Raw genomic sequence first — 27,950 nt, forward strand, 5'->3', positions numbered from 1 at the left:
AACTATGTGAGGAGTCCGTTCTGGTTCCAGGGACAGGAGAACGTGGAACACAACCCAATGTCGATCAGATCCCCAAACTGTGTCAAAGGTTCAAAACCCCTGATTTGAGCGAGGATGGATCTGAAAGGGGTCTCCCTCCCATTCTCAGTCCAGCTTTCTGGGAAGCCCTTCATTATGGGCGTGTGCTCAACCTCTCCCCCTCAGCTGGTAAGTATTAATAAAACATGGCTTCCCATCCACACTAATAGATATTCGGGTCCCAACATATTTTAATAATGCATATTTCATCAAGTCGATCCTTCCAATACCAAATATGACAGGTGTATGGGGTCCCAGAATGAGAGACTTTCATTATGCGGGAATGCTGGCTGTCAAGGTAGGAATGTTTGGACTCCCTATGATGCACACATTGTACGGAATGCATTTATTACAATAATGGATATGCTAGTTGGACCAGATGTGAGTTATTGCTTATGATATATTTTATTCATCTTCTGGTACTCCAGTTGAAAAGCACCTAGATGTCTGCTGTGCGCCGATGCCAATAAATCTGACGTGTCAGGCATTACCATGTGGCTCTAGTGTCCAGTCCAGGAAACCTTTTTACCTCTACTTTGTTAGCAGAAGGATGCTAATTTGAATCCTGCTAAAATGTGTTGTGTACTCTTCGGTCTGCAGCACTATCATAACTCCTGTGCCCGCTGTCTTGGGGCCACATTTGATTCTGATCTTTCCTTTGTTCCCCATATTCAATCACTTACACAAGCTTGTTGTCTGCACCTCCAGAATAAAATCGCCAGAATCTGCCCTTTTCTTACGGTGGAAACGGCAAAAACTCTAGTTGCCCCGATTCATTCACGTCTTGACTACTGCAACGCATTACTAATCGGTCTGCCTCTCACTAAACTCTCCCCCTCCTTCAGTCTGTCCCAAATGCTGCAGCCAGGCTCATCTATTCATCCAACCGCTGCACTGATGCTACTAGCCTGTTTCAGTCACTTTACTGGTTTCCCATCCACCACAGAATACAGTTCAAACTTATCACCCTCACCCACAAAACTCTCCACAGTGCTGCACCTCCATACACCTCCTCCCTCATCTCCATCTACCACCCTACTCGTGCTCTCCGTTCTGTTAGCGACCCAAGATTAATAACCTCCATAATTCGTACCTCTCACTCCCGTCTTCAAGACTTTTCTCGAGCTGCACCTACTCTCTGGAATACTCTGCCCCGGTATACTAGGTCAATTCACAACTTCTCCACCTTCAAACGTGCTTAAAAACACATCTTTTCAGGCAGGCTTATCAAGCTACCTAAACTGACTAGTCCCTCTCCCCACCAACTCCTCTGGCCTGAACTCGATCCTCTTAGTCCCAAACACTTCTGTCAGTTCAATAATGGCTCAAATCCTACTTATCAGAATCAACTACCTTATGTGTCACCCCCAATTCCTCATAGATAGTAAGCTCTTGCGAGCAGGGCCCCGACTCCTAGTGTTTCAGTTGCATATTAGCCAGCTAGTTTTGTTTTGTACATGAACCCTATGAATTTGTAAAGCGCTGCAGAATATGGTGGCGCTATATAATTTATTTTTTATTATTATATTATTATTACTCTCCCCTACAGGTCGAGATTGCATGGCATTGTACCAACAGCATTAAAGGGGTATTCCGGTAAAGTAACTTAAAGGGAACCTGTCACCGGGATTTTGTGTATAGAGCTGAGGACATAGGTTGCTAGATGGCCGCTAGCACATCCGCAATACCCAGTCCCCATAGCTCTGTGTGCTTTTATTGAGTAAAAAAACCCTGTCAGGGACAGGACTCATATCAGGTTAATTTACATATCTATAAAAAAAATATATATTTTTTTTACACAATAAAAGCACACAGAGCTATGGGCACTGGGTATTGTGGATGTTCTAGCGACAAACTAGCAAACCATGTCCTCAGCTCTATACCCAAAATCCCAGCGAAAGGTTCCCTTTAATATTTGGAAAAACGGCATTAAGGCTGCAAGCTGTGACCCAATCAGAAACCATACCTATACATATAACCAGAGCTTCAATTTACCTTGCAATCCATTTGTCTAGCTCCTGTATGCAACACAAAGAGTATCATGGTGCCTATGCTGTTACACAGTTGATATTTACATTAATATAGATGGGAGTTTATATAGTTTATTCTCTGAGCCATTTCCTATGGATATTTCTATGGTTAGTTAGTTTTTTGGTAATGCACTTGTTTTTCCATGTTCCCTTCCCTGAGATCTAGGACTCATTTCCTTTTTTGCAATGTTCCACCCTTCTTCTGGAGTAGAGAACTTCCTGTGTCATGGATGCAGCTAACAGACCACATGTATTCTTCATGGTACGCTAAAGAAAGTATCATCTTTTGACCACCTAATACTGAGAGCCATTCATTCTGCTGTATCCTGTTTGATGTACAGAATAAAGCAACTTGTGGATGAACACTGTATTTGAGAGTTCAGCTATCTAATGAGGATTGTCCGCAGTGATTATATCTGCTTATACAGGCCAGACAGGTCTTACAAGGGATAGATCGCTATCACAACAATCAGAATAGTCAAAAGATGCAAAAAATTCCTACAGCCTACTGTGTATATGTGTGTGTGCCTAATCTGCAATCAAGCTCAGTGCCCTCCGCCATCTTGTGAAAGCACATGGTCGCACAAGCTTACTGCACTTCTAGTGAATGTTGAAAACGGTTTCTCTACATTGAACCGTGTTCCCTCACCTGTCTAAGCTGCTGTTTGTCTTCTTAAAGAGACGGTACCATTTTTTGCAAAACCATACAAAATGTTTAGACAAGGCTCTGAAAAACACTCTTATGGCCGAGCCAACGCAGATACATCATGCCTCTGAACCGGCAGACGTACAGGGAGCAGATTCTGCAGATATTACCGAACAGTGTAAGACCCAAACGTACAATAAAACCAAACACAGAAAACTATGAAGCCACTAGAGATGAGTTCTCCAGTAATCTGTCAGACCTCTGGGACAGAACCGCACACTGCATGCCAGTTTTGTCACACTTCAATGATCAACCAGCTGAATCAAGAGACTCTATAGATCGCCTATTTGCTGCGTATGAACGCTACCGGCAGCCGTCAGCAAAATACTCTGCTTTCTTGAAGGACTCTAATATAGAGGATTCTTCAGCAGAACTGATCAGGATTGATGTGAAGCTTAAGGAAGAACTCCGCATTACTCAACTGCGGGAGACCAGATCTCACAGATCCACCTCATCCAAGTGCACTGCAATTTCTTCTAGATCCTCTCGCTCCAGAAGTTTTCCATTAAGCGACAAGCTCATAGAGGCCTACATTGATGCAGAATAATAAAAAAAAGGCGCAAAGCTGCTTTACCAGAAAGCAAGCAGAGGTAGAAGCACGCAAGGTAGCTCATCAAGCAGATATGAAAGCTCAAATGGCTGCTCAACAAACAGAGGCAGATTCACAAATAAAGATTCTGCAAATGGAAGGGGAGGAAGGATCTTCCCTAACAAGGCTGAAAGTCCTTGAACAAGCAATGGGACAAAGTACTAATTCAGACTGCCTTATCCCAGCAGAACTGGAAGATCCAGTTAACGTACTAAAGCATAACATTTGCAGAAATACAGTCATCTCCTGTGCCTCCTACTAACACTGTTCTGACTCTCAACACAGAGACCTCTCAGCTCTACAGTGAGGAACAGAAGTATTTGAACACCCTGTGATTTTAACAAGTTCTCCTACTTAGAAATCATGGAGAAGTCTGAAAGTCACATTGTAGGTGCATTCCCACTCAGACAGAATAAAAATTAAAAATAAAAAAGGTCAGGAAATCACATTGTATGATTTTTAAAGAATTTATTTGTCTTGCACTGCTGAACATAAGTATTTGAACACTTGAGAAAATCAGTGTTACTATTCGGTACAGAAGCCTTTGTTTGCAATTACAGAGGTCAAACATTTCCTGTAGTTCTTGACCAGGTTTGCACACACAGCAGCAGGGATTTTGGCCCACTCCTCCACACAGATCTCCTCTAGATCTGTCAGGTTTCGGGGCTGTCGCTGAGCAACAGTTCCAGCTCCCTCCAAAGATGTTCTATTGGATTTAGGTCTGAGACTGGCTAGACCACTCCAGATCCTTGATATGCTTCTTATGGAGCCACTCCTTGGTTATTCTGGCTGTGCGCTTTGGGTCGTTGTCATGTTGGAAGACCCATATAACCAAAAAGAACCAAACCAATAAACCCACAAAAAATGAGGAAAACACTCAAAATATATACGTTTATTAAACAAAAAGTAAACATACAAATGACAAAGCGACAAGGCAATGGCGGGATGGGACGCCCCGTGTATCGGAGCCGTAAACCCTCACCCTCACATATACCGTACTGACAAGGGGACGTGCCAGAAACACAAGGTGCTGGGCTACACTGTAGTGGGTGAGATGTAGATTCACCCAAAACAACATGTAGATAAATGAATACCGCAGGTGTACATGGAATCACCTAATCACACATACCATGGTTGCCCACCACAGTAAGTGGCGGCCGTGGCCTGCCTATATGGTAGAGCAAAAAACCAGGTCACAACGGATGATAAAATCATAACAGAGCAACAATGGCATGTGTAAGAAGTAACAACCAAATAGAGGTACAAAGCATGAACTACAGAATGCATAAGTTACCCATAATGTGTGGAGGTACCAAGTGTCTGACCAGAGCTGCACCTCGACGCGCGTTTCGCCAGGAAAAGGCTTCGTCAGGAGGTAGGGAACAAACACAGGTGTCCATCTTAAATAGGGAGGTCCACATCCGGCATTATCGTTGCGCATGCACCCAGTGAATGAGGATGTGACCTCATAGGAGCGCGCCAGCGGTCGCCTGGAAACCACGCGCAGCACGACCAAGCCAGGAGGCGGGAGCCACGCTAAAACAATGCGCAGCCACACACCCTCCAGCCCGATCGCACGGCTACGGAGCGCGCGTCGCCAGGCTCCCATGGAGACCAGCTATAGGGACGTCCCCACAATGTCGCACCACAGCACACCAGTGCGATGCGCAAATGCCTGGTGGAGACAATGTATGGAGAACACAAATGGGGCAAATATCATAATATTGTCTGGGCAATTGAACAAATACAAATAGATAATACTATTCTATACAGACAGCGTAACATATCATTAGTGCAATTATCAAATCTAATACAATACATATTGAAGCAACCTACAGAATATAATAGTTACCAAAAAAATAATAAAAGTGATAGACAAGAAAGAGAAGTTTTTCTCAATACACTTCACATGATGCATTACTAAAAATATTACCCTGTGATTTAAAAGTGCCAAGTAGATGTAAAGACCATATTTCATAAACCTATAGCAGTGAATCAACATATCATGATAAATAGTATTAAAAATATGTATAGTGAATACAAAATTCATATAATAAAGTGATACAGTACTGACAGGTAAGACACATGTCAATAGGCTAACAGTGATACAAAACATAATATACAAAATATTGTGCTAGAAAAATATATAATATATATCATATTATATATTTTTCTAGCACAACATTTTGTACATTATGTATATTATTAGGTTTTGATTGTATCACTGTGTTAGCCTATTGACATGTGTCTTAAGTGTCAGTACCGTATAACTTTATTATATGAATTTTGTATTATTCACTATACATATTTTTAATACTATTTATCATACCGTATTTTTCGCCCTATAAGACACACCGGCCCATAAGACGCACCTAGGTTTTTGAGGAGGAAAATAAGAAAAACAATATTTTTAACCAAAAGGTGTGCTTTTGGTGGGTTTGAACTAATGGCAGTCTGTGCATGACACTATTAGAAGGGATTTGTGGATAGCACTGTTATGTGGGGGAGCTGTGGATGGCATTATGATGGTGGGGGGGATCTGTGGATGGCATTATGATGGTGGGGGGGATCTGTGGATGGCATTATGATGGTGGGGGGATCTGTGGATGGCATTATGATGGGGGGGGGATCTGTGGATGGCATTATGATGGGGGGGGGGGATCTGTGGATGGCATTATGATGGGGGGGGGGGGGGGGATCTGTGGATGGCATTATGATGGTGGGGGGGATCTGTGGATGGCATTATGATGGTGGGGGAGGGGGGATCTGTGGATGGCATTATGATGGTGGGGGAGGGGGGATCTGTGGATGGCATTATGATGGTGGGGGAGGGGGGGGATCTGTGGATGGCATTATGATGGTGGGGGGGGGGGGGGGATCTGTGGATGACACTGCTATATGTGTCATCCACAGATCCCCCCCATAACAGTCCCATCCACAGCCCCCCCCCCATCATGCCATCCACAGACCCCCCCCCCCACCATCATAATGCCATCCACAGACCCCCCCCCCCACCACCATCATGCCATCCACAGACCCCCCCCCCCCCCCACCATCATGCCATCCACAGACCCCCCCCACCATCATGCCATCCACAGACCCCCCCCACCATCATGCCATCCACAGACCCCCCCCACCATCATGCCATCCACAGACCCCCCCCACCATCATGCCATCCACAGACCCCCCCCCACCATCATGCCATCCACAGACCCCCCCCCACCATCATGCCATCCACAGACCCCCCCCACCATCATGCCATCCACAGACCCCCCCCACCATCATAATGCCATCCACAGACCCCCCCCACCATCATAATGCCATCCACAGACCCCCCCCCACCATCATAATGCCATCCACAGACCCCCCCCCACCATCATAATGCCATCCACAGACCCCCCCCCACCATCATAATGCCATCCACAGACCCCCCCCCACCATCATAATGCCATCCACAGACCCCCCCCCACCATCATAATGCCATCCACAGACCCCCCCCCCCCCATCATTATCCCATCCACAGACCCCCCCCCCCCATCATTATCCCATCCACAGATTCCCCCCATCATTATCCCATCCACAGATTCCCCCCATCATTATCCCATCCACAGATTCCCCCCATCATTATCCCATCCACAGATTCCCCCCATCATTATCCCATCCACAGATTCCCCCCATCATTATCCCATCCACAGATTCCCCCCATCATTATCCCATCCACAGATTCCTAGGGAGGGACTGTAGTAGGCAGGGAGAGCAGCGGGGCCGTGCAGGCACTGTACTCTGGCCCCGCAGCTCAGTATGTACTGTATTATACGTAGTGTTAATCATCAGATCTAAACTAAATAATTATGCGCTCCCCCTGCGCTTACCGGTACACACGTCACGCTCCTGTAGTAAGCACTAGCAGCTTAGCAGGCAGGCCGTAACTCACTGAGGTCACAGCCGCCCGGCCTGCCTGCTAGTGCTTACTACAGGAGCGTGACATGTGTACCAGTAAGCGCATCATTATTATTTAGTTTAGATCTGATGATTAACACTACGTATAATACAGTAGCACTTTTAAATCACTGGGTAATATTTTTAGTAATGCATCATGTGAAGTGTATTGAGAAAAATCTTCTTTCTTGTCAATATCGCTTTTATTTATTTTTTTGGCAACTATATATGTAGGTTGTTTCAATATGTATTGTATTGGATTTGATAACTGCACGAATGATATGTTACGCTGTCTGTATAGAATAGTATTATGTATTTGTTCCATTGCCCAGACAATATTATGATATTTGCCCCATTTGTGTTCTCCATACATTGTCTCCACCAGGCATTTGCGCATCGCACTGGTGTGCTGTGGTGCGACATTGTGGGGACGTCCCTATAGCTGGTCTCCATGGGAGCCGGGCGACGCGCGCTCCGTAGCTGTGCGATTGGGCTGAAGGGTGTGTGGCTGCGCATTGTTTTAGCGTGGCTCCAGTCTCCTGGCTTGGTCGCGCGGCGCGTTTGGGCGTGGTTTCCAGGCGACCGCTGGTGCGCTCTTATGATGTCACATCCTCATTCACTGGGTGCATGCGCAACGATAATGCCGGATGTGGACCTCACTATTTAAGATGGACACCTGTGTTTGTTCCCCACCTCCCGACTAAGCTTTTTCCTGGCGAAACGCGCGTCGAGGTGCAGCTCTGGTCAGACACTTGGTACCTCCACACATTATGGGTAACTTATGTATTCTGTAGTTCATGCTTTGTGCCTCTATTTGGTTGTTACTTCTTACACATGCCATTGTTGCTCTGTTATGATTTCATCATCCATTGTGACCTGTTTTTTTGCTCTACCATATAGGCAGGCCACAGCCGCCACTTACTGTGGTGGGCAACCATGGTATGTGTGATTAGGTGATCCCATGTACACCTGCGGTATTCATTTATCTACATGTTATTTTGGGTGAATCTACATCTCACCCACTACAGTGTAGCCCAGCACCTTGTGTTTCTGGCACGTCCTCTTGTCAATACGGTATATGTGAGGGTGGGGGTTTACGGCTCCGGTACACAGGGCGTCCTATCCCGCCATTGCCTTGTCCTTTTGTCATTGTATGTTTACTTTTTGTCTTAACATATATTTTATATGAGAGTGTTTTCCTAATTTTTGGTGGGGTTATTGGTTTGGTTCTTTTTGGTTATAGTAATTTATGCTAGACCCCAGTGTATTGTATGCACTTTAGAGTTTTTCTTATCGGTTGGTCTAACAAAATGTTGGAAGACCCAGCCACGACTGAGGGAAGAAGGTTGTTGCTCAAAATCTCACAATAAATGGCCCTATTCATCCTCTCCTTAATACAGTGCAGTCGTCCAGTCCCCTTCGCAGAAAAGCATCCCCAAAGCATAATGTTACCACCCCCATGCTTCACAGTAGGGATGGTGTTCTTGGGATGCAACTTGTCCTTTTTCCTTCAAACACGATGAGTAAAGTTTAGACCAAAAAGTTCTACTTTTGGTCTCCTCTGACTTTCTCCCATGCCTTCTCTGGATCATCCAGATGGTCATTGGAAAACTTCAGATGGGCCTGGACATATGATGACTTGAGCAGGGGAACCTTCCATGCAATGCATGATTTGAAGCCATGACGGCGTAGTGTTCTACCGACAGTGACCTTTGAAACTGTGGTCCCAGCTTTCTTCATGTCAGTGACCAGCTCCTCCCTTGTAGTTCTGGGCTGATTCCTTACCTTTCTTATCAGTGATACCCCACGAGGTGAGATCTTGCACGGAGCCCCAGTCCGAGGGAGACTGAGTCTTTAGCTTCTTCCATTTTCTAACAATTTTTCCAACAGTTTATTTTCACCAAGCTGCTTATCAATTGCCCGATAGGCCTTTCCTTTTCTTGTTTTGACAGCTCTTTGGTATTGCCCATGGTAGTAGTTGGCGTCTGACTGTGGGGTGGACAGGGGTCTTAGAGCTCAGACAGGTGCTACTAAGTAAGATTAATGAGTGAAGTAGAGGTGGACTTTTTAAAGGCACAGTAACAGGTCTTTGAGAGCCAGAATTCTTGCTGTTTCTCAGGTGTTAAAATACTTATGATCAGCAGTGCAAGACAAATAAATTCTTTAAAAATCATACAATGTGATTTCCTGAATTTTTTTTATTTTATTCGGTCTCTGAGTGGGAATGCACCTACAATGTGAATTTCACCCTCCCCCCCCCCCATGATTTCTAAGTAGGAGAACTTGCAAAATCCACTGTATATGCCTAAGCCTCTTCAAGTCTACAAACACAAGTACATCTACGCCTCAAACCACATCAACTCATGCCAACAAAGGTGACTTCCAGTGATAAGCTGCAGTTCAAGCCACAGTCAGCACAAGCCTTAGACTACACCACAGTTAAACGCTCATGCAACATCATTTTACCCTGGTAAACCTCACCCTACATCACCAGAGAACTTTCACACCCAAGGTGTTCCACAAGTTACTTTGGCACGAGTGAGATCAGACTTGAATGACTTTGCCAGATATATGGTACGTCGTGAGCTCATTAACACCAGCCTCAAGGTTTCACAACTGTCCAGAGAGCTACAGGGCCTGGAGATCAACCTTCAAGGCTGCTATCGCTGATCTCAACCTTACTGCTAAGGAGGAACTTGATTTGCTCATAAAGGTGGCTGGGACCAGAATCTGCAGATCATGTTAAAAGACTGAGAACAGTCCATGTTGACCACCCAGATGCAGGTCTTGTTGCTGAATGGGCAAGACTTCAGCAAGCCTATGGAAGCTCTGAAGCCATAGAAAGCGCTCTGTTCAAGAGACTGCAAAATTTACCAAAAATAGGGAACAAAGACTATCACAAGCTCCAAGATCTAAGTGTCCTCCTCATGGAGCTAGAGTTGGCAAAGACAGACCCATGTCTACCTGGACACCGCTCATGGTGTCAACCCAGTGGTGTCTAAGCTACCATACGGCCTGCAAGAGAAATGGGCACAACAGGGCTCAAGGTACAAAAAAGACTAACGTATTCTTTCCTCTATTCTCATACTTTTGCAGGTTCATTAGTGATCAAGCCTGGAGGAGAAACGATCCCAACTTCAGCTAACCCAACTTGCCTGCTTCATCCTCATCAAGGTATGATAACACAGCAGCTAAACGTAGAGACTTTAATAGAGCAATATCTGTTAAAAGGACAGACATCTTACCCCTCAGAACCTCACCTACTGATCAGGACGTTGTGGGTGACAGAGATAAAGACCCTAATAGTCAGTGTCCTATTTATCCTCTTAATAAATGTCATGGGCTTAGGGCAAAGACTTTACAAGAGCGCAGGGAGATTCTCAAGAAACTTGGAATATGCTACAAGTGCTGCGCTTCTTACAGCCATTTTGTTAAAGACTGAAAAGCTGTCATCAAGTGCACAGAATGCAGTAGCGACAGACATGTAACAGCTATGCATCCTACTCCACTTCCAGACAACCCACAGCAGCTACCTACCTCCACCCCTGTCTCAAATCATAGCGTGGAAGAAACAAAGTCATGGCCCAGCCAAAGATAATGTTTCTTCTTCATGCACAGAAGTCTGTGGAAAAGGCATGGTTCACAAATGCTGTGCCAAGATATGCCTAGTCAAGATATACCCAAAGGGTCATCCTGAGAAAGCTGCTAGGATGTATGCCATAATAGATGAACAGAGCAACAGATCACTGGTTAAGCCCAAGTTCTTTGAGATCTTTGGCAGAGGGTCACGCCACACCATATACTCTCAGAACCTGTTCTGATCTGTAGAGAGGGCAACCATGGTATGTGTGATTAGGTGATTCCATGTACACCTGCGGTATGCATTTATCTACGTTATTTTGGGTGAATCTACATCTCACCCACTACAGTGTAGCCCAGCACCTTGTGTCTGTAGAGACCTTCGACAGAAGGGTCGATGGGTTCATGGTCTCTCATATCAACAGGGAGAGAGGGCATACCCCTACCAACATTAGTTGAGTGTGACCAGATACCAGACGAAAGGGAAGAGATTCCTACTCCAGAAGCTGCACATCAACATCCTCACTTAAGGCACCTTGTTGATGATTCCTGCAATGGACTTGGGTGCTAAAATCTTAGTCCTGCTAGGAAGGGACATTCTCAGAGTACATAAAGTATGCGAACAGTGTGATAAACCTGACGATGCACCTTATACACAAAGACTTGACCTAGGCTGGGTAATAGTGGGGAATGCATGCTAGGCCAGGATGCGTACTTCATCCGAGATCCACTTCTTCAAAATGTACGTGTTGGGAAATGGACGTGTGCATCCCACTTCAAACAGTGCTCTCACCATTATGAAGTAAAGGAGAAGCCTCTTGACATCATCCAAGTACCTGATATTACTCCTGTCCTTTGTAATGACAACCTAGGTACCACAGTGTTTGGTACTACAAGTAAGGACAACAAAATAGCCTTGTCAGTTGAAGACAAAGTTCATCAAAATAATGGACAAAATTCTTCCAGGATGAGTCTAACAGCTGGGGTTGCACCATTAACTTTCGTGCTGCAAAGGCCAAGCTCCCAACCAATTGTGAACAGGCTCTATCCAGATTCAACTCACTTCAACGAACACTAAAGAACAGGCCTGAAATGAAGGTCCATTTCATCATCTTTATGAAAAGGATCCTTTACAATGATCACGCCGAACCAGTGCCACCACTTCAAAAAGACACGATGAATGCTGGTACCTGCCTTTCTTCGGAGTGTATCATCCACGTAAGCCAAAACAAAATCAGGATAAAATTTGACTCCAGTGCCAAGCATCATGGCGTATCCCTAAGCAATGTTCTTCTTATCGAACAACCTTGTAGGTTTAGAAGAGAACCAGTTGCCATAACTGCTGATATTGACCAAAAGTTTCATTGCTTCATTGTACGCGAAGACCATAGGAACTTCCGAAGGTTTCTGTGGCACCGTAACAACATAGACAATAAGATTATTGAATACCGCATGAAGGTGCCTTTCACACTGGCTGCCTGTTGCTGCAGCCGCATTTATATTTTAAAAGATGCGCCTCGGCTTCTTCTTCCGGTTCCGCGGTCCGGGAGAAGGCCCCGCCCCCTGCAGACGTCATCAGATGCACCAACCTGTGTGCGGCCTTGCGCATGCGCACAAGCGCTTAATGCACGTGGCCACCATCTTTGGTACCGGCGGCTGCCCTCACGCCGACTCGAGAGGGGAGCCGCCTGAACACGACAACAGCGGCTCCCCTCTACCGGAAAGTAGCGCAGAAGGAGGCAGACTTGCGGGGAGCGGCTTCCGGCACGGCCAAAGTACTACCGCTCCCCATAGGGAAAGGTCTCCTACGGCATCGGCCACAGACCTACCCCAGCGGCAGGTGCTGATTATGAGGTATGTCTTCTGCAGCGGATCACCGCTGCCCTGCTTCTCAGGATCTCCCATCCGGAGGACAGGAAACCTGAACTGGTGCTTGGTGGGGGTGTGTCCATTTTATCTTCATGTTTCCTGTCCAGGTGGGAGGTCCTGAGTCGCATAGGGTGCCGTCATGGGTGAGGGGAAATAGTCCCTCACCCGCTGTTGCAATATACGTATGGAGTGGATGCTCAACACTTCGTTGAGACTTATGTTGACGATGGACTTAAGTCTTTACCTACAGACGAAGAAGCCATAGACCTGCTCCAAAGGACACAAGGTATGCTTTCTGAGGCCAACCTCAGACTACACAAGATTGCCTCAAATAGTGTTGCTGTTATGAAAGCCTTTCAACCTAGCAATCATACCACAGGGTTTAAAGACTTAAATCTGGGAATGGACATGCCACCAGGCCAGTGTCTGCAAGTGCCTTTGCAAATTCTTCTTGGTTAACAGGTCTTTAATTCCTGCTGGATCATCCAGAAGAAACCACAGTATGTTTTTGGGTTATAGTGAAACTAAGAAGCTGGTTGGTTTATGTTTTTTGTTCCCGCCCATAGGGGGGTGGATGATGTAACTTTGCTTGATTGATGCATATATATAAGTCACTGTGAATCATGACATGTATCTATTGATAAAGGCTATATGCCGAAACGCATTATATGAAATAATCCACTGATGAGTAATAAAGAAGATTAATATTTCGCAACATATTGGCGCTTTGCTGGATTTTTCATTGATTCAGGTGGAGCACGCTCCTTTCGTGCAACGCCAGGTAATTAGCAGCAGGTGCCGGCTATATTCGATTTAATATGGTATAAATAGTGACATTTTACAATGCTAGGTGGGGAGTATGCTGTTACACAGTTGATATTTACATTAATGGAAATGAGAGTTTATAGTTCAGCTATCTTATGAGGTTTGTCCGCAGTGATTATATCTGCTTATACAGGCAAGGGATAGAGGTCTTACAAGGGATAGATCGCCATCACAACAATCGGAGTCAGAATAGCGCCTGATCTTCCCTCACAAAACTACAATCCCCATAATCCAGAGCTTTCCTGCTGTGAGTGTTGATGTTTATTGATTGGCTGCCTGATATACAGTCCAGTCACGCTCCCTCTACTCAGTAATCACCAGCACACTAACACGCCCTTTGTTTCACAAGACATTTAGCTAGAGAATTGACAGCAACACACTGAGCATGCTCGACCTAACAAAGGCTCAGAACTACAGGTCGATGACATGGTAATTTATGAGGAAACAGTGGGTAGCAGAGAAAGAAAACTACTACTGAACGGTAAATATGTGAAATTTACATTTATAGTGGGTAATTATTGATTATGAATTAGTCTAAAACATAAGTTATATTTATGGTAACCGGAGTACCCCTTTAAAGAAAGGCATAAAAATATTTAAAATCACACATCTACATAAAACCATACACAGATGATAAGAGTCCATTAACACATGTCTTATCCATATATGTTAAAGAGACACTTCTATCACAGTCTTTATTCATAAACACAATGGGGGGTATTTATCACACCCTGCACTCCTGAATTCTAGCTTCAAATATCACAAAATAGAGCTTTGCAACTTTTTAGAGTTACTTTTGCAAACCTTTTAACATTTTTACACCACTCATTTCAGTTTTAAAAAGTGGGTGGGAGAGTGTGTGTAGTTATGTATGTTGACAAGTTTTACTCCAGATGTATCAGTTAAGGGCCCTTTACATGGCCGAGAATCGCTAAGGGCTCTTTCACACCTGCGTTATTGTCTTCCGGCATAGAGTTCCGTCGTCGGGGCTCTATGCCGGAAGAATCCTGATCAGGATTATCCTAATGCATTCTGAATGGAGAGTAATCCGTTCAGGATGCATCAGGAAGTCTTCAGTTCCGGTACGGAACGTTTGTTGGCCGGAGAAAATACTGCAGCATGCTGCGCTTTTTGCTCCGGCCAAAAATCCGGAACACTTGCCGCAAGGCCGGATCCGGAATTAATGCCCATTGGAAGGCATTGATCCGGATCCGGCCTTAAGCTAAACGTCGTTTCGGCGCATTGCCGGAGCCGACATTTAGCTTTTTCAGAGTGGTTACCATGGCTGCCGGGACGCTAAAGTCCTGACAGCCATGGTAAGTGTAGTGGGGAGCGGGGAGCAGTGTACTTACCGTCCGTGCGGCTCCCCGGGCGCTCCAGAGTGACGTCAGGGCGCCCCAAGCGCATGGATCACGTCATCCATGCGCATGGGGCGCTCTGACGTCATTCTGGAGCGCCCCGGGAGCCGCACGGACTGTAAGTATACCGCTCCCCCGCTCCTACTATGGCAACCAGGACTTTAATAGCGTCCTGGGTGCCATAGTAACACTGAAAGCATTTGGAAGACGGTTCCGTCTTCAAATGCTTTCAGTACACTTGCGTTTTTCCGGATTTGGCAGGCACCTCCGGCAACGGAAGTGCATGCCGGATCCCAACAACGCAAGTGTGAAAGAGGCCTAACAAGCATTCATAGGAACGCTCATTAGTGATTATCTAGCAGTGCAAATGTGCTGCCAATTATGTGATGAAGTAAAAAAGCTCATTCAATCCAATCATTTCTGCACACATCTGCCGACCGCAGATTGTGCTGTGTAAACACAATCTGCTGCAATGACATTAGCAATCGCTCTTCCCCATACTCTGGAGATCACTGCATGTAAATGCAACAGTCTCCTCCACCAGTGAGCAGCAGATTGTCAGGAAGGAACGCTTCCTTCCTGAATCTGCTGCTCTGTCATTCCATCTGAAGGGATATTTAGGTCTATTTTAGACGACAGCATCCTGTGCGGGTATCACACTCCATGTGTGTCCGTGATTCCCTGTTATGAACACTAGTGGTTTCGCAGGAGTGCAAGGCATTACACTAATTTATGACGATGTGTCTCACTGGAAACATTACTGAGGAAACGCCCACCCTCACACACTCCACCTTCAGACAGCAGTATTTTGGGACTTGTAGGCAAGACCGCAGCAACACGGGAAAGGATTTTACCGTAAAGGAAGAAAAAGATGGTAGAACAGCATAGAAACACAAGAAAGGAGACTTGTTGCAGGGGTGAAGCAAACAGTAAGAACTGACTTAAAGGGAACCTGTCACCAGTTTTATGGTGTCCTAACTAAGGGCAACATAAATAAGTGATTGATTCTCTTAGCACAATGCTGGGTCACTTTCTTTAATTGACCCAGTCAATCTGCCAACATCTTGTATTGAAAAGCTCCAGCCATAATGATGAGTCCTGAATATTCATAAGCTCCTGACTCTTCCCACCTACCTGCTGCTGATTGACAGTTATTTTCCATACGAATCAGCAGCAGGTGGGCAGGGGAGTGGCTATATCTCCGAATTAAAAATATGCTGGACTCAATGACATCACGCTGGACTCAAATCAGCTCATTAGCATGCGGCATATTTGTGTGTATGAGGTAACCATCTGTCACACCAGTAAGTGAATACATCTAAGGTACTTTTTAGTAGTTAATGATTGTATATAATTAGTTAGATTATAATCAATGGCAGGTTCCCTTTAAGCTACTTTCACACTGGTGTTTTGGTTTCCATTTGCGAGATCCGTTCAGGGATCTCACAAGCGGTCCAAAACGGATCAATTTTGCCCTAATGCATTCTGAATGTAAAAGGTTCCGCTCAGAATGCATCAGTTTGCCTCCGTTCCGCTTTGGAGTTGGACACCAAAACGCTGCTTGAAACGTTTTGGTGTCCGTCTGACAAAACTGAGCCAAATGGATCCGTCCTGATACACAATGTAAGTCAATGGGGACGGATCAGTTTTCACTGACACGATATGGCACAATAGAAAACGGATCCATCCTTTATTGACTTTCAATAGCCGTTTTGGCTATGTTAAAGATAATACAAACTGATCCGTTCTGAACGGATGCATGCGGTTGTACTATCTGAACGGATGCGTTTGTGCAGATATATAACGGATCCGCACCAAACGTGTGTGAAAGTTGCCTTACTTGTAAATATACCTTTAGCTTTATAGAATAAAAATAAATAAATGGGAGTGCTTCTTTAAATATGTGGCAGCTACAGCCTAACTGGCCTTTCCCTGAATTTGATGGGGAAACAGCGCTTGTTATCAAAAGTGACAAATTTATCAAACATTCAAGATTTGATAAACTTGGTGCAAAGTACACCAACGTAGATAAAACTTTCAAAGTTACCCTCATAATGATAAAAAAAAGTGAGGGGAATTTTTTATCTTGTTTTATCTCAGCAGTACTATGCGATTACGCTGTTATGTAGCAGTCAACACAACTTATTACTTCTCTTAGATAAGTGATCCATTATCAGTTTACAGCTGCTGTGAGGGAAAGCAGTTAGGCCTGTATTACACTGGCCGATAGGCGGCCACATAATCCTGGTGTGGGCTGCAGGGACTGAAGTTTTAGCATACCGGCTGAGCTGACGTAGCACTCTAGATCACCACCGGACACCGACTGTAGCCAGGCTCACGCTGTAACGGCTGAACTGGAGATAACTTCAATGCTGGCTGCTTAACTCCCTAGATGCCGTGGTCAATAGGCAGTCAGAGGAACTAGGCTTCCTGTAACCATCGTGCCCCTGTGCACTATCATGGCAGCAAGGGGCCTGCCACATGTAAGTCTATTACATTGTGCCACAGACTAATAGATTGTCAATGTAACAGTTATACAGGTATACCACTGCATTTATAAAAGCCATGCCCCCTAGTGATTGAAATATATACAGTTGCAATAAAAAGTATGTGAACTCTTTGGAATCATATGGATTTCTGCACACATTGGTCATAAAATGTGATCTGATCTTCATCTAAAAGTCACAACAATAGACAATCCCAGTCTGATTAAACTAATAACACACAAAGAATTAAATGTTACCATGTTTTTATTGAACACACCATGTAAACATTCACAGTGCAGGTGGAAAAAGTATGTGAACCCCTAGACCAGGCATCCTCAAACTGCGGCCCTCCAGCTGTTGCAAAACTACAACTCCCAGCATGCCCGAACAGCCTACAGGTATCAGCCTACAGCAGGGCATTGTGGGAGTTGTAGTTTCACAACAGCTGGAGGGCCTTAGTTTGAGGATGCTTGCCCTAGACTAATGACATCTCCATGAGCTAATTGGAGTGAGGTGTCAGCCAACTGGAGTCCAATCAATGAGATGAGATTGGAGGTGTTGGTTACAGCTGCCCTGCCCTATAAAAAACACACACCAGTTCTGGGTTTGCTTTTCACAAGAAGCATTGCCTGATGTGAATGATGCCTCGCACAAAAGAGCTCTCAGAAGACCTACGGGCTCTTTCACACTTGCGTTGTCCGGATCCGGCGTGTACTCCATTTGCCGGAATTACACGCCGGATCCGGAAAAACGCAAGTGAACTGAAAGCATTTGAAGACGGATCCGTCTTCAAAATGCGTTCAGTGTTACTATGGCAGCCAGGACGCTATTAAAGTCCTGGTTGCCATAGTAGTAGTTGGGAGCGGTATACTTACAGTCCGTGCGGCTGCCGGGGCGCTCCAGAATGACGTCAGAGCGCCCCATGCGCATGTATGACGTGTCCATGTGATCACGTCATCCATGCGCGTGGGGCGCCCTGACGTCACTCTGGAGCGCCCGGGGAGCCGCACGGACGGTAAGTATACTGCTCCGCCGCTCCCCACTACACTTTACCATGGCAAACAGGACTTTAGCGTCCCGGCAGCCATGGTAACCACTCTGAAAATGCTAAACGTCGGATCCGGCGATGCGCCGAAACGACGTTTAGCTTAAGGCCGGATCCGGATTAATGCCCTTCAACGGGCATTAATTCCGGATCCGGCCTTGTGGCAAGTGTTCAGGACTTTTGGCCGGAGCAAAAAGCGCAGCATGCTGCGGTATTTTCTCCGGCCAAAAAACGTTCCGTTTCGGAACTGAAGACATCCTGAACGGATTTCTCTCTATTCAGAATGCATTAGGATAAAGCTGATCAAGATTCTTCCGGCATAGAGCCCCGACTACGGAACTCTGTGCCGGAAGAAAAGAACGCAAGTGTGAAAGGGCCCTAAGAATTGTTGACTTGCATAAAGCTGGAAAGGGTTATAAAAGTATCTCCAAAAGCCTTGTTGTTCATCAGTCCACGGTAAGACAAATTGTCTATAAATGGAGAAAGTTCAGCACTGCTGCTACTCTCCCTAGGAGTGGCCGTCCTGTAAAGATGACTGCAAGAGCACAGCGCAGACTGGATAGATCATCAGCATCTGATTGGCGGGGGTGCGACACCCGGGACCCCTGCTGTTTGAGAAGGCAGCAGCGCTGGCAGTAGCACCGCGGCCTTCTCGCTGTTTACCGCAGGCCCAGTGACGTCACGACTAGTATCAATGGCCTGGGCGGGGCTAAGCTCTGTTCACTTGAATGGAGCTTAGCCCCACCCAGGCCACTGATACTAGTCGTGACCTCACTGGGCCGGCGGTAAACAGCGAGCAGGCCGCGGCGCTACTGCCAGTGCCGCTGCCTTCTCAAACAGCTGATCGGCAGGGGTCATGGGTGTCGGGCCCCCGCCAATCAGATGCTGATGATCGATCAAGAGAATAGAATAGATCAGTTTAAATAAACTGCAGAACCCCTTTAAAGATGTAGCATCACTAATTGTATCCATAAGCCCAGCAACCTAGAACTGGCTTAGTCACCCCCCTCTAAACCCTCTAAGAGTACCCATCACTCCAAAACAGAATGCAATCAGCTGGCAGCATGTTATAATTGCCAAAGTTTTGTGGGAAAATATTCTGTAATTTATACATTTAAAATCTGATTTCATTGATCACAGGGGGAGGTAATTATCAGCTCTCTCTATACACACTTATGGCCCATTTAGGCTTCCCAATTGTCAGAATGAACATTTGTTTCCAATAATCTGCCTGTATAAGGCCCCTTACAGTTTGTTACGCTGCGAGTTTGCAGCGCAGCTCCCAGCACTGACAGGGTCACATTATATTGATTTATGCTGCTATGTAACCCTTACAGTTCTGGAATGTATTGGATAACACTGATATAATGCTGCCAGTGTTATCCAATACATTCCAGAACTGGTGAAATGATCTTGCAGACACCACAGTCATCGTCTCTGCGCAGCAGATTGTGCTGTCTAAACAGCACTCTGCTGCCAGAAACCGTGACAGTTGCCATTGCTCGTCCTCATACAGTGGAGGTGATCTCTGCAGGTAAATTCAGTGCTACACTTCCACTGACGAGCAGGCAGTTATTGGGAAGCAACGCTTCCTTCTCAAAAATTGCTCATCGGCACAGTGTAAACGAGCCTTTACACAAAGAAAGCTATCAATCACTGAAAACACCTCCCACACGAACAATGAAGTTGGAAAGAAGAAAGGGGCTATATGGGAATTATATATTAAGGACCTATCCTCAGGATACGTCATCAATATAAGGGTCCATTCACACAGCCGTAGAATGGGTCCGGAAGAGATGCGGACAGCAAACAGTGTGCTGTCTGCATCCGCATTTCCAGTGCACGGCCCCGATGTTCCAATCCGCGGCTCCCGAAAAAATATAACATGTCCTATTCTTGTCCGCATTAGCGGACAAGAATAGGCATTTCTATAAGGGTGTCGGGCCGGTGTATTGCGGATCCGCAACACACAACGGACGTGTGAATGGACCTTAAGGCTAATTTCACACTAGTGTTTTTGCTGGATTCGGCAGGGTTCAGTAAAAACGCTCCCGTTACTGATAATACTACCATCTGCATCCATTATGCATGGATCCAGTTGTATTATCTTTAACATAGCCAAGACGGATCAGTCATGAACTCCATTGAAAGTCAATGGGGAACGGATCTGTTTTCTATGGTGTCAGAGAAAACGGATCAGTCTTGCTCCGCATCCCAGGATGGAAAGCAAACCGCAGCTTGCTCTCTGGTATGAGAACGTTTTCAGTTACGTTTTTGTCCCCATTGACAATGAATGGGGGAAAAAACTGAAGCTTTTTTCCGGTATTGAGACCCTATGACGGATCTTAATACCGGAAAATATTAACGCTAGTGTGAAAGTAGCCTAAGATCTGCATGGGCCCACCTCCCAGGAACCCGGCTGATCAGCTGTTTGAAGAGGCTGCAGCGCTCTGAAAGCATGGGCTATTCCTACGCCAGTGATGTCACATCGGTCAGGCGGCCTAGGCGCAGATCATTCCCATTCGAGTGAATAGGGCTGAGCTGCAATACCAAGCACAGCTGCTATACAATGTACATCGCTGTGCTTCGTACACGGAAGAGACCACAGAAGCTCTTCAAACAGCTGATTGGAGTGGGTCCTGGAAGTTGGACCCCCACCAATCTGCTATTGCTGACTTGATATATAAATGACAAGTTTTAGTGAATCTTTTCCCTCATAAATGTATATCAATCTGCTCAACTTATCCTGTTCTATAATGCACTGCCTTCAGATTGTATTGCAATTTGTGGTGACAGAAGAGAGCGTGGAGCCAGCGCTGGGAAGCAGGTAAGACCTGTTACAGTACACTGCCAGCAGGCTGTTTCATAGAATGCTCGTAGTGGCAAGTATGAAACAAGCCTAAGTAAGCTTCCCTTTACAGGCCGCTTGGATTTACTGGCCCCATTAAGTGTTTTTGTACTTCTGTCAATGGCTATAATTTGACCTGTACAGCCTGCACTAGAGTCCTATTAGACGGGCAGATATTTTCTCATTAGCGAGCAGCAAAATGTATGCGTTTGAAAGATGTGCAGCTAGATGAGAATCACTGAAGATTTTTGGCTTGCCCATTATTGCAATCACTGCTGTCATCTCGAGAGGTAATACACTGCTAACGACTGGAAGATTTCGGATTAGACAAGGGGATGTAGTGGCAACAATAATCTTTCAATCAGATCCAAAGATCCAAGCTGGAAAATTGACGATTCATTGCTTGTCTTTCGATTGCTACGTGCTATTACAAAGATAACATTACCATATTGACAGGTGTGTAAATGGTTATCTACTGACTTTAGAAAACGGTAAAGCAGTCAGTGTAATTCAATAGATATAGATTCCAGGTCTCACAGGGACAGACTTTAGGCTGCGCAGAATGGGAACTGACTGAAACAGGCAGCGAGTTTCTCACTCTGAACTCGCTCATGTGTGTCTGCCCTTAAAGGGGTTATCTGGGTACATTATTTTCTATGTGCTTCTACTGCCAGGCCCTGCAACCTCCTAATGTACTCGGGCTACTTTTTCTGTCCCACTCCAGAGATCAGGAGAGTGGTCACATAACTGCACCCTCTGCGGAGACTGGATTTATTCTGACATCACGACCAGGCCTGCTGCCATGATGCCCTTCATCAGAATCCCTGCCCAAATGATCATATCAGCCCCGTGTGATCCTGGAGTCCACTGCTTCTCCTATTGAGGCAGTGCAGTGGGTGGCGTTCTCAGCTCGGGGAAAGGTGTAGTGGGCGTTTACATTTCTGTGAGATCCTGCAGCACATGGCGCTATGGGAAGCGTTGTGGCTGCTGCTCATCTACACCCACAATCCGGAAGTTCAGGTTGTAAACAAAGAAGCGCAGCAGGAGCACAAAGATTGAAGTGAAGACTCAGGAAAAGTTGACAAGTACAGTAACATACGGTGTAGGAGACTAGATGAGAGTTACACAACTAAATGACATTTAAGAGCCTGCACAACCCCTTTAAGGCTATGTTTACGTATGTATTGAGGGCTTAGCACGCAGTCATATTTTTTTCATACACAAAAACAGACATTAGTGGAAACAAACAGGCGTTACCGGTGGTCGTTATATGACGAATCGAAAACTGCAGTTTCTGTTTAGCTGACAATAACTGATAGAAATAACTGAAGTGTGAACTCTGCCTTTAAGGGGTTGTCCCACCGGGGTTGCTGCTGCTGATCCCTAAACTTACTGTTTCCTCTGGGGGTGGTTACCCGTGTACAAATTCATAGCACAGCAAGAAGCACTTTGATGACATCATCGCACTGCTTACCTGTGCGAGCGCTTACATGCTTTGCTGCCAGCTGGCTGTGACATACTTGAGAACCAAGGTGGCAGAGACAGGAACGTATGCGTTCTCACATGACTCCGGCCACCACAGAAGCATCCACGCCTCTTCTCCTGATGTCCAAGTCTGCCAAGTGCAGATGAGCAGCAGATTTTCAGGACGGAAGCGTTCCTTCCCGACAAGTGGCTGCTCGTTCATTGGAGGAGACCGCCGCATTTACATGCAGAGATCACCTCCACAGTAGGACAGCAGATCACTGTTTAGACGGCACAATCTGCTGCCCAGGAACGCTCGTTCCCGATCACTGCAAGGTGTAAATCCACCATAGCACGCTCTTTTGCGTATTTAACTCTTAAAAAGATCTTGCGTTTTACCTCCCTACCTTCCCAGAGACAATTTTTTTATTTTCTTGTTCTCATAGCTATATTAGGGCTTGTTTTTTTTGCAGGACAAGTTGTACTTTCTAATAGCTCCATTTACTATTATTGTGGAGCTGGGAAAAAATAAATAAAAAATTCAAGCAGTTTTATTTTTACATTATTCCCTATGTAGAAGGCATGCGTGTTGGCCCCATGTTCATATGTGCCCACATTGGCAAAAAAATAATGTTTTAATATATGCACATGAGCCTCTAGGTGCAAAGGGGGCGTTGCCATTACACCCAGAGACTCTGCTCTCTCCGCAACTGCTGCGCCCTCTGCACTTTGACAGGGCCAGGCAGTGAAAACATTGTGCCCGGCCCTGTCAAAGTGCAGAGGACACGGCAGCTGCAGAGAGAGCAGAGGCTTTAGGTGTAACGGCAATGCCCCCGTTGCACCCAGAGACTCATGCTCATATATTAAAACAATTTCTTAGCAATGCCGGCACATATGAACATAGGACCAACACAGATGCCTTCAGCAGCCAAGAGCACATGTAACAGGTCAGCCAGTGTCATAGGGACAGAACTGCTGACAGATGCCCCTTTTATAGGCCTGCTGAAAGCAGCCAGCAGCTGGGGCCGAGCACAGGGAATAGAACAAGTCTGCGGCCACGTTGCAGGATGTGCTCAGCACCAGGGTGCATGTCATTGACCTGTCCATCTCGCATTGACCTGCACCCCCTCCCCAGCACAATAGGCCGCAGCCTCGTGGAGCCGTCCTCCCTCCTCCTCACAGAGGACACCACCCAGCCAACACCGCGGCGCACCCTCACCTCCTGGTTGAATGCGTTCACGGCGTCCATGCTGTCTGCGCTACCGTGGAACAGGCCGCAGAAGAGGAGGGGTCAGGCGACGTCTCGGAGGAGTCTTCTTCTGCGCCTCAGTCTCTCCAGCTCCGGCAGAACCCGCTACCGTTGTTCCGACATGTCCCGTGCACTGAGGGAAGCGACGGAGGAAGGGGTGGGACGACCAGACGGCCAAGGTTTGAGGGAAAGGATAAAAGGAGACCGCGGAGACTAGCTCGCCGCCTCACCGCCGGAACAAGATGGCCGACCTCAGGCCGCCCAAGGCACGCCGGGAACGCACAGTCAGACCGCGAGGTCGCCGCCCCCTCCTCCTCGTGACGTAACTGACTTCCCGCCTTCCACAGTTTGGGAGAGCGAGCTGGAGAGGTCACGTGATCTCCAAGCGGCTTCCCGCCTCTTTTTGTTGTTGTCTGTTTTCTGAGGCGACATTTGTCCTCAGGGTCTCAGGTCGCTATAATGGCGCGCTGTGCTGTGCGGTCACCTTTGTGCCCAGAGCTTTCCTGGTGGCGTAAAGCTTTATAAATGGCTGGTCTCTGGGAAGCTCTACCAATTTATTTTATACATTTGCCCATATTGATGGTCAAAAAGTGTTTGTGGTTGCTTGACAGAACAGAATGTCTGTGGCAGCCCCCAGGAAGAGCTATTGTCTCTGTTATCAGCACTTGTACTGGTTTATATTAGAAGTAGAAATGTTTTCTCCGGGCGAATTATTACTTTATGATCCCTGATTGATGTCCATCATCAGTTTTGGATCCCTGGTTTAACCCTCTTAGTGGGCAGCCTGTTTTGGGCATTTATGACAAAGCAACTTCTTTCGTCGTCTTCCAACAGCTATAACTTTATTTTCCTGGCTATGTAGCCTTAGGGTCCATTCACACGTCCGCATTTTTATATCCGGGATTGCGATCCGTTTTTTGCGGATCCGTTGTTCCGCAAAAATGTTTCCGTATATCATCCGTATGTTATCCGTTTTTGCGGATCCGCAAAAACTGATAACATGATGTAATTTTAAAATGCTAATAAAGTTGTAATATAACTATAACAGCGGATCCGCAAAAACGGGTGACATACGGATAGCATCCGTGTGACATCCGTTTTTTTTTGCGGAACCATAGAAATCAATGAGACAACGGGGCGCATTTAACGGACTAGAATAGGACCTGATCTATTTTTATGCGGAGCATCGGAACGGGCATACGGAAGCGGACAGCACACGGTGTGCTGTCCGGTTTTTTTGCGGATCCATTGAAATGAATGGTTCCGCATCCAATCCGCAAAAAAAACAGATCGGATGCGGTTAAAAAATGCGGACGTGTGAATGGACCCTTAGGGTGTGTTTTTTGCTGTTAGTATTATTATAACGATACCACATATGTATAGGTTTTTTATGCCTAAATAGTGTAAAGATTAATTTAACCCCTTTGGGACACAGCCTTATTTCACCTTAAGGACTTGGCCATTTTTTGAAAATCTGACCAGTGTCACTTTAAGTGGTGATAACTTTAAAACGCTTTGACTTATCCAGGCCGTTCTGAGATTGATTGTGAATCACCATGGTAAAAGATCATGTGACGTACCATGTGATGACCGGAGTGACGTCATCCCAGGTCCTTAAACTATAGTTAATGCTCTCCACAGGTCCTATACAGTAAAAGAGTCAGACGGAGATGCCCGCATCGCGAGCAAGTGGATTAAGGTGAGTTAAATGTTTTTTTATTTTTTTTAACCCCCTCCAGCCCTGTTTTACTTAGCATTCTGTATTCAGAATGCTATTAGTTTCCCTTATAACCATGTTATAAGGGAAAATAATACTATTTACAGAACACCGATCCCAAGCCCGAACTTCTGTGAAGAAGTTCGGGTTTGGGTACCAAACACGCGCGATTTTTCTCACGCGAGTGCAAAACGCATTACAATGTATTGCACTCGCGCGGAAAAATCGCGGGTGTTCCCGCAACGCACCCGCGCATTTTTTAGCAACGCCCGTGTGAAAGAGGCCTAATATGTATACTTTTTTTTATTTATGTAAGTTTTACACAATGATTTCATTTTTGAAGCCAAAAAAATCATGTTTTAGTGTTTCCATGGTCTGAGAGCCATAATTTTTTCAGTTTTTGGGCGATTATCTTAGGTAGGGTCTCATTTTTTGCGGGATGAGATGACGGTTTGAGTGGCACTATTTTGGGGTGCATATGACTTTTTGATCACTTGCTATTACACTTTTTGTGATGTAAGGTGACAAAAAATCGTTTATTTAGCACATTTTTTTTTTTTTTTTTTACAGTGTTCATCTGAGGGGTTAGGTCATGTGATATGTTTATAGAGCCGGTTGATACGTACGCGGCGATACCTAATATGTATACTTTTTTTTTTTCCCTATTTTTTACCAATTTTCTTTTAACTTTATTTGGGGAAAATGAAGTTTTTGTTTATTTTTACTTGAAACTTTTCATTTTTGGGGGGGAAAACTTTATTTTTTTAACTTTTTTTTTCACTTTATTTTTTGTCCCACTTTGGGACTTGAACTTTTGGGGGTCTAATCCCTTTACAATGCATTCTAATACTTCTGTATTGGAATGTATTGGCTGTTTGAGTAATACAGTGAGTATTACTCATACAGCTTCCGGCCTGTGAGATCCAGGGGGCTGGATCTCACAGGCTCGTCACCGGAAGGCAGCGCGATGCCTTCCTTAGGTATCGCGCTGCCTTCCATGCCATCGGGTCCCCCCTACAGCCGCATGGGGACCTGATGGCACCGCCCGCCGCAACCGCAGGTAAAAGCCGCAAACCGCAGGTCTGAATTGACCTGCGGTTTGCGGCGATCGCCGACACGGGGGGGTCACGGGACCCCCCCCCCGCGCATTTAGCCAAGGTGCCTGCTCAATCATTTGAGCAGGCACCTTGTTCCGATCACCGCCCGCCGGGCGGCGGTGATCGGAAATACACATGACGTACTGGTACGTCATGTGTCCTTAAGTACCAGGACAACATGCCGTACCGGTACGTCATGTGTCCTGAAGAGGTTAAAGTTTGAAGAAAAAAACACCATATTTTGACCCACAACTTTTTTATAGTTATATCTACTGATCTGTGTGGGAACAAATTTTTTGTGTGACTGTAGTTTTTATTGATACCATTTTGGGTTGTGTGACTTTTTGATCACATTTTATTTCCTATTTCTGGGTAAGAGAAGCAATGACAAAATTACAAATTGGCCATTTTGACCCTTCTTTCCGTTACTCAATTTGCCGTATTGGAAAAATATTTTTATATTTTAACCCCTTAAATTGTCCCATCTCAGACAATGGGGCATATTGCTAGGATATGCCCTCATTGTCTGATAGGTGTGGGTCCCACCGCTGGGACCAGTACCTACACTGAGAACGGAGGGCGCACGCGCAGCCGCCCTCCATTCATTTCTATGGGCCGCCGAAAATAGCCAAGCGCTGGATTATCTATTTCCATTACGCCCCATGACAGCACCTGTAAGAGATCCTCCCCCTTCTGGACAGGAAACAGGAACTTCCCAGATCTTTAAATAGGGTTCATCCCATTCCATCCTCCGTTTCTTCCTGTTTCCTGCCCTTAGGATAGGGGTTGAATCTTTCACGGATCACTTAGGAGGCTGCAAGGCTTCTAGTTTTTTTTATGCCATACCTGTTAGAAGTTCCTGACGGCGTAAGTCTCCACTAGGAGCCGCTGTTAAAGTCCGGTACGCACGGTCCTTTATGCCATGGGGTGATGCCTGGCAGACACCTCGTACCTTCATACTTGCGGCCAGGCAAAGTTCCGGTGGGAGGAGGAGGGTGTCCTCTCCCTGGCTCAGCGGGCTCATGCAGGTCCTGGTTCCGGCGCGCATCCATAGGCGCGCCAGAAGTGACA

The 27,950-nt window shown here is 45.9% G+C and overlaps 1 protein-coding gene across 2 annotated transcripts in view; it reads right to left on the minus strand.

Moving 5' to 3' along the window:
- Positions 1-24,345, minus strand: part of SCAF4 (SR-related CTD associated factor 4) — a 110,993-nt gene extending 86,648 nt beyond the window's left edge. Inside the window, exon 1 of one of the 2 annotated variants that reach the window (XM_040423188.1) lies at positions 24,036-24,345. In XM_040423188.1, coding sequence (XP_040279122.1) covers positions 24,036-24,065 — 30 coding nt within the window. In that variant the 5' untranslated portion in view covers positions 24,066-24,345. The remainder of the gene's footprint in view (positions 1-24,035) is intronic. The other variant, XM_040423187.1, reaches the window with a different exon arrangement.
- Positions 24,346-27,950: the final 3,605 nt, after the last annotated feature.

Source organism: Bufo bufo, chromosome 3, assembly GCF_905171765.1.
Source record: "Bufo bufo chromosome 3, aBufBuf1.1, whole genome shotgun sequence".
Classification (NCBI taxonomy): Eukaryota; Metazoa; Chordata; class Amphibia; order Anura; family Bufonidae; genus Bufo; species Bufo bufo.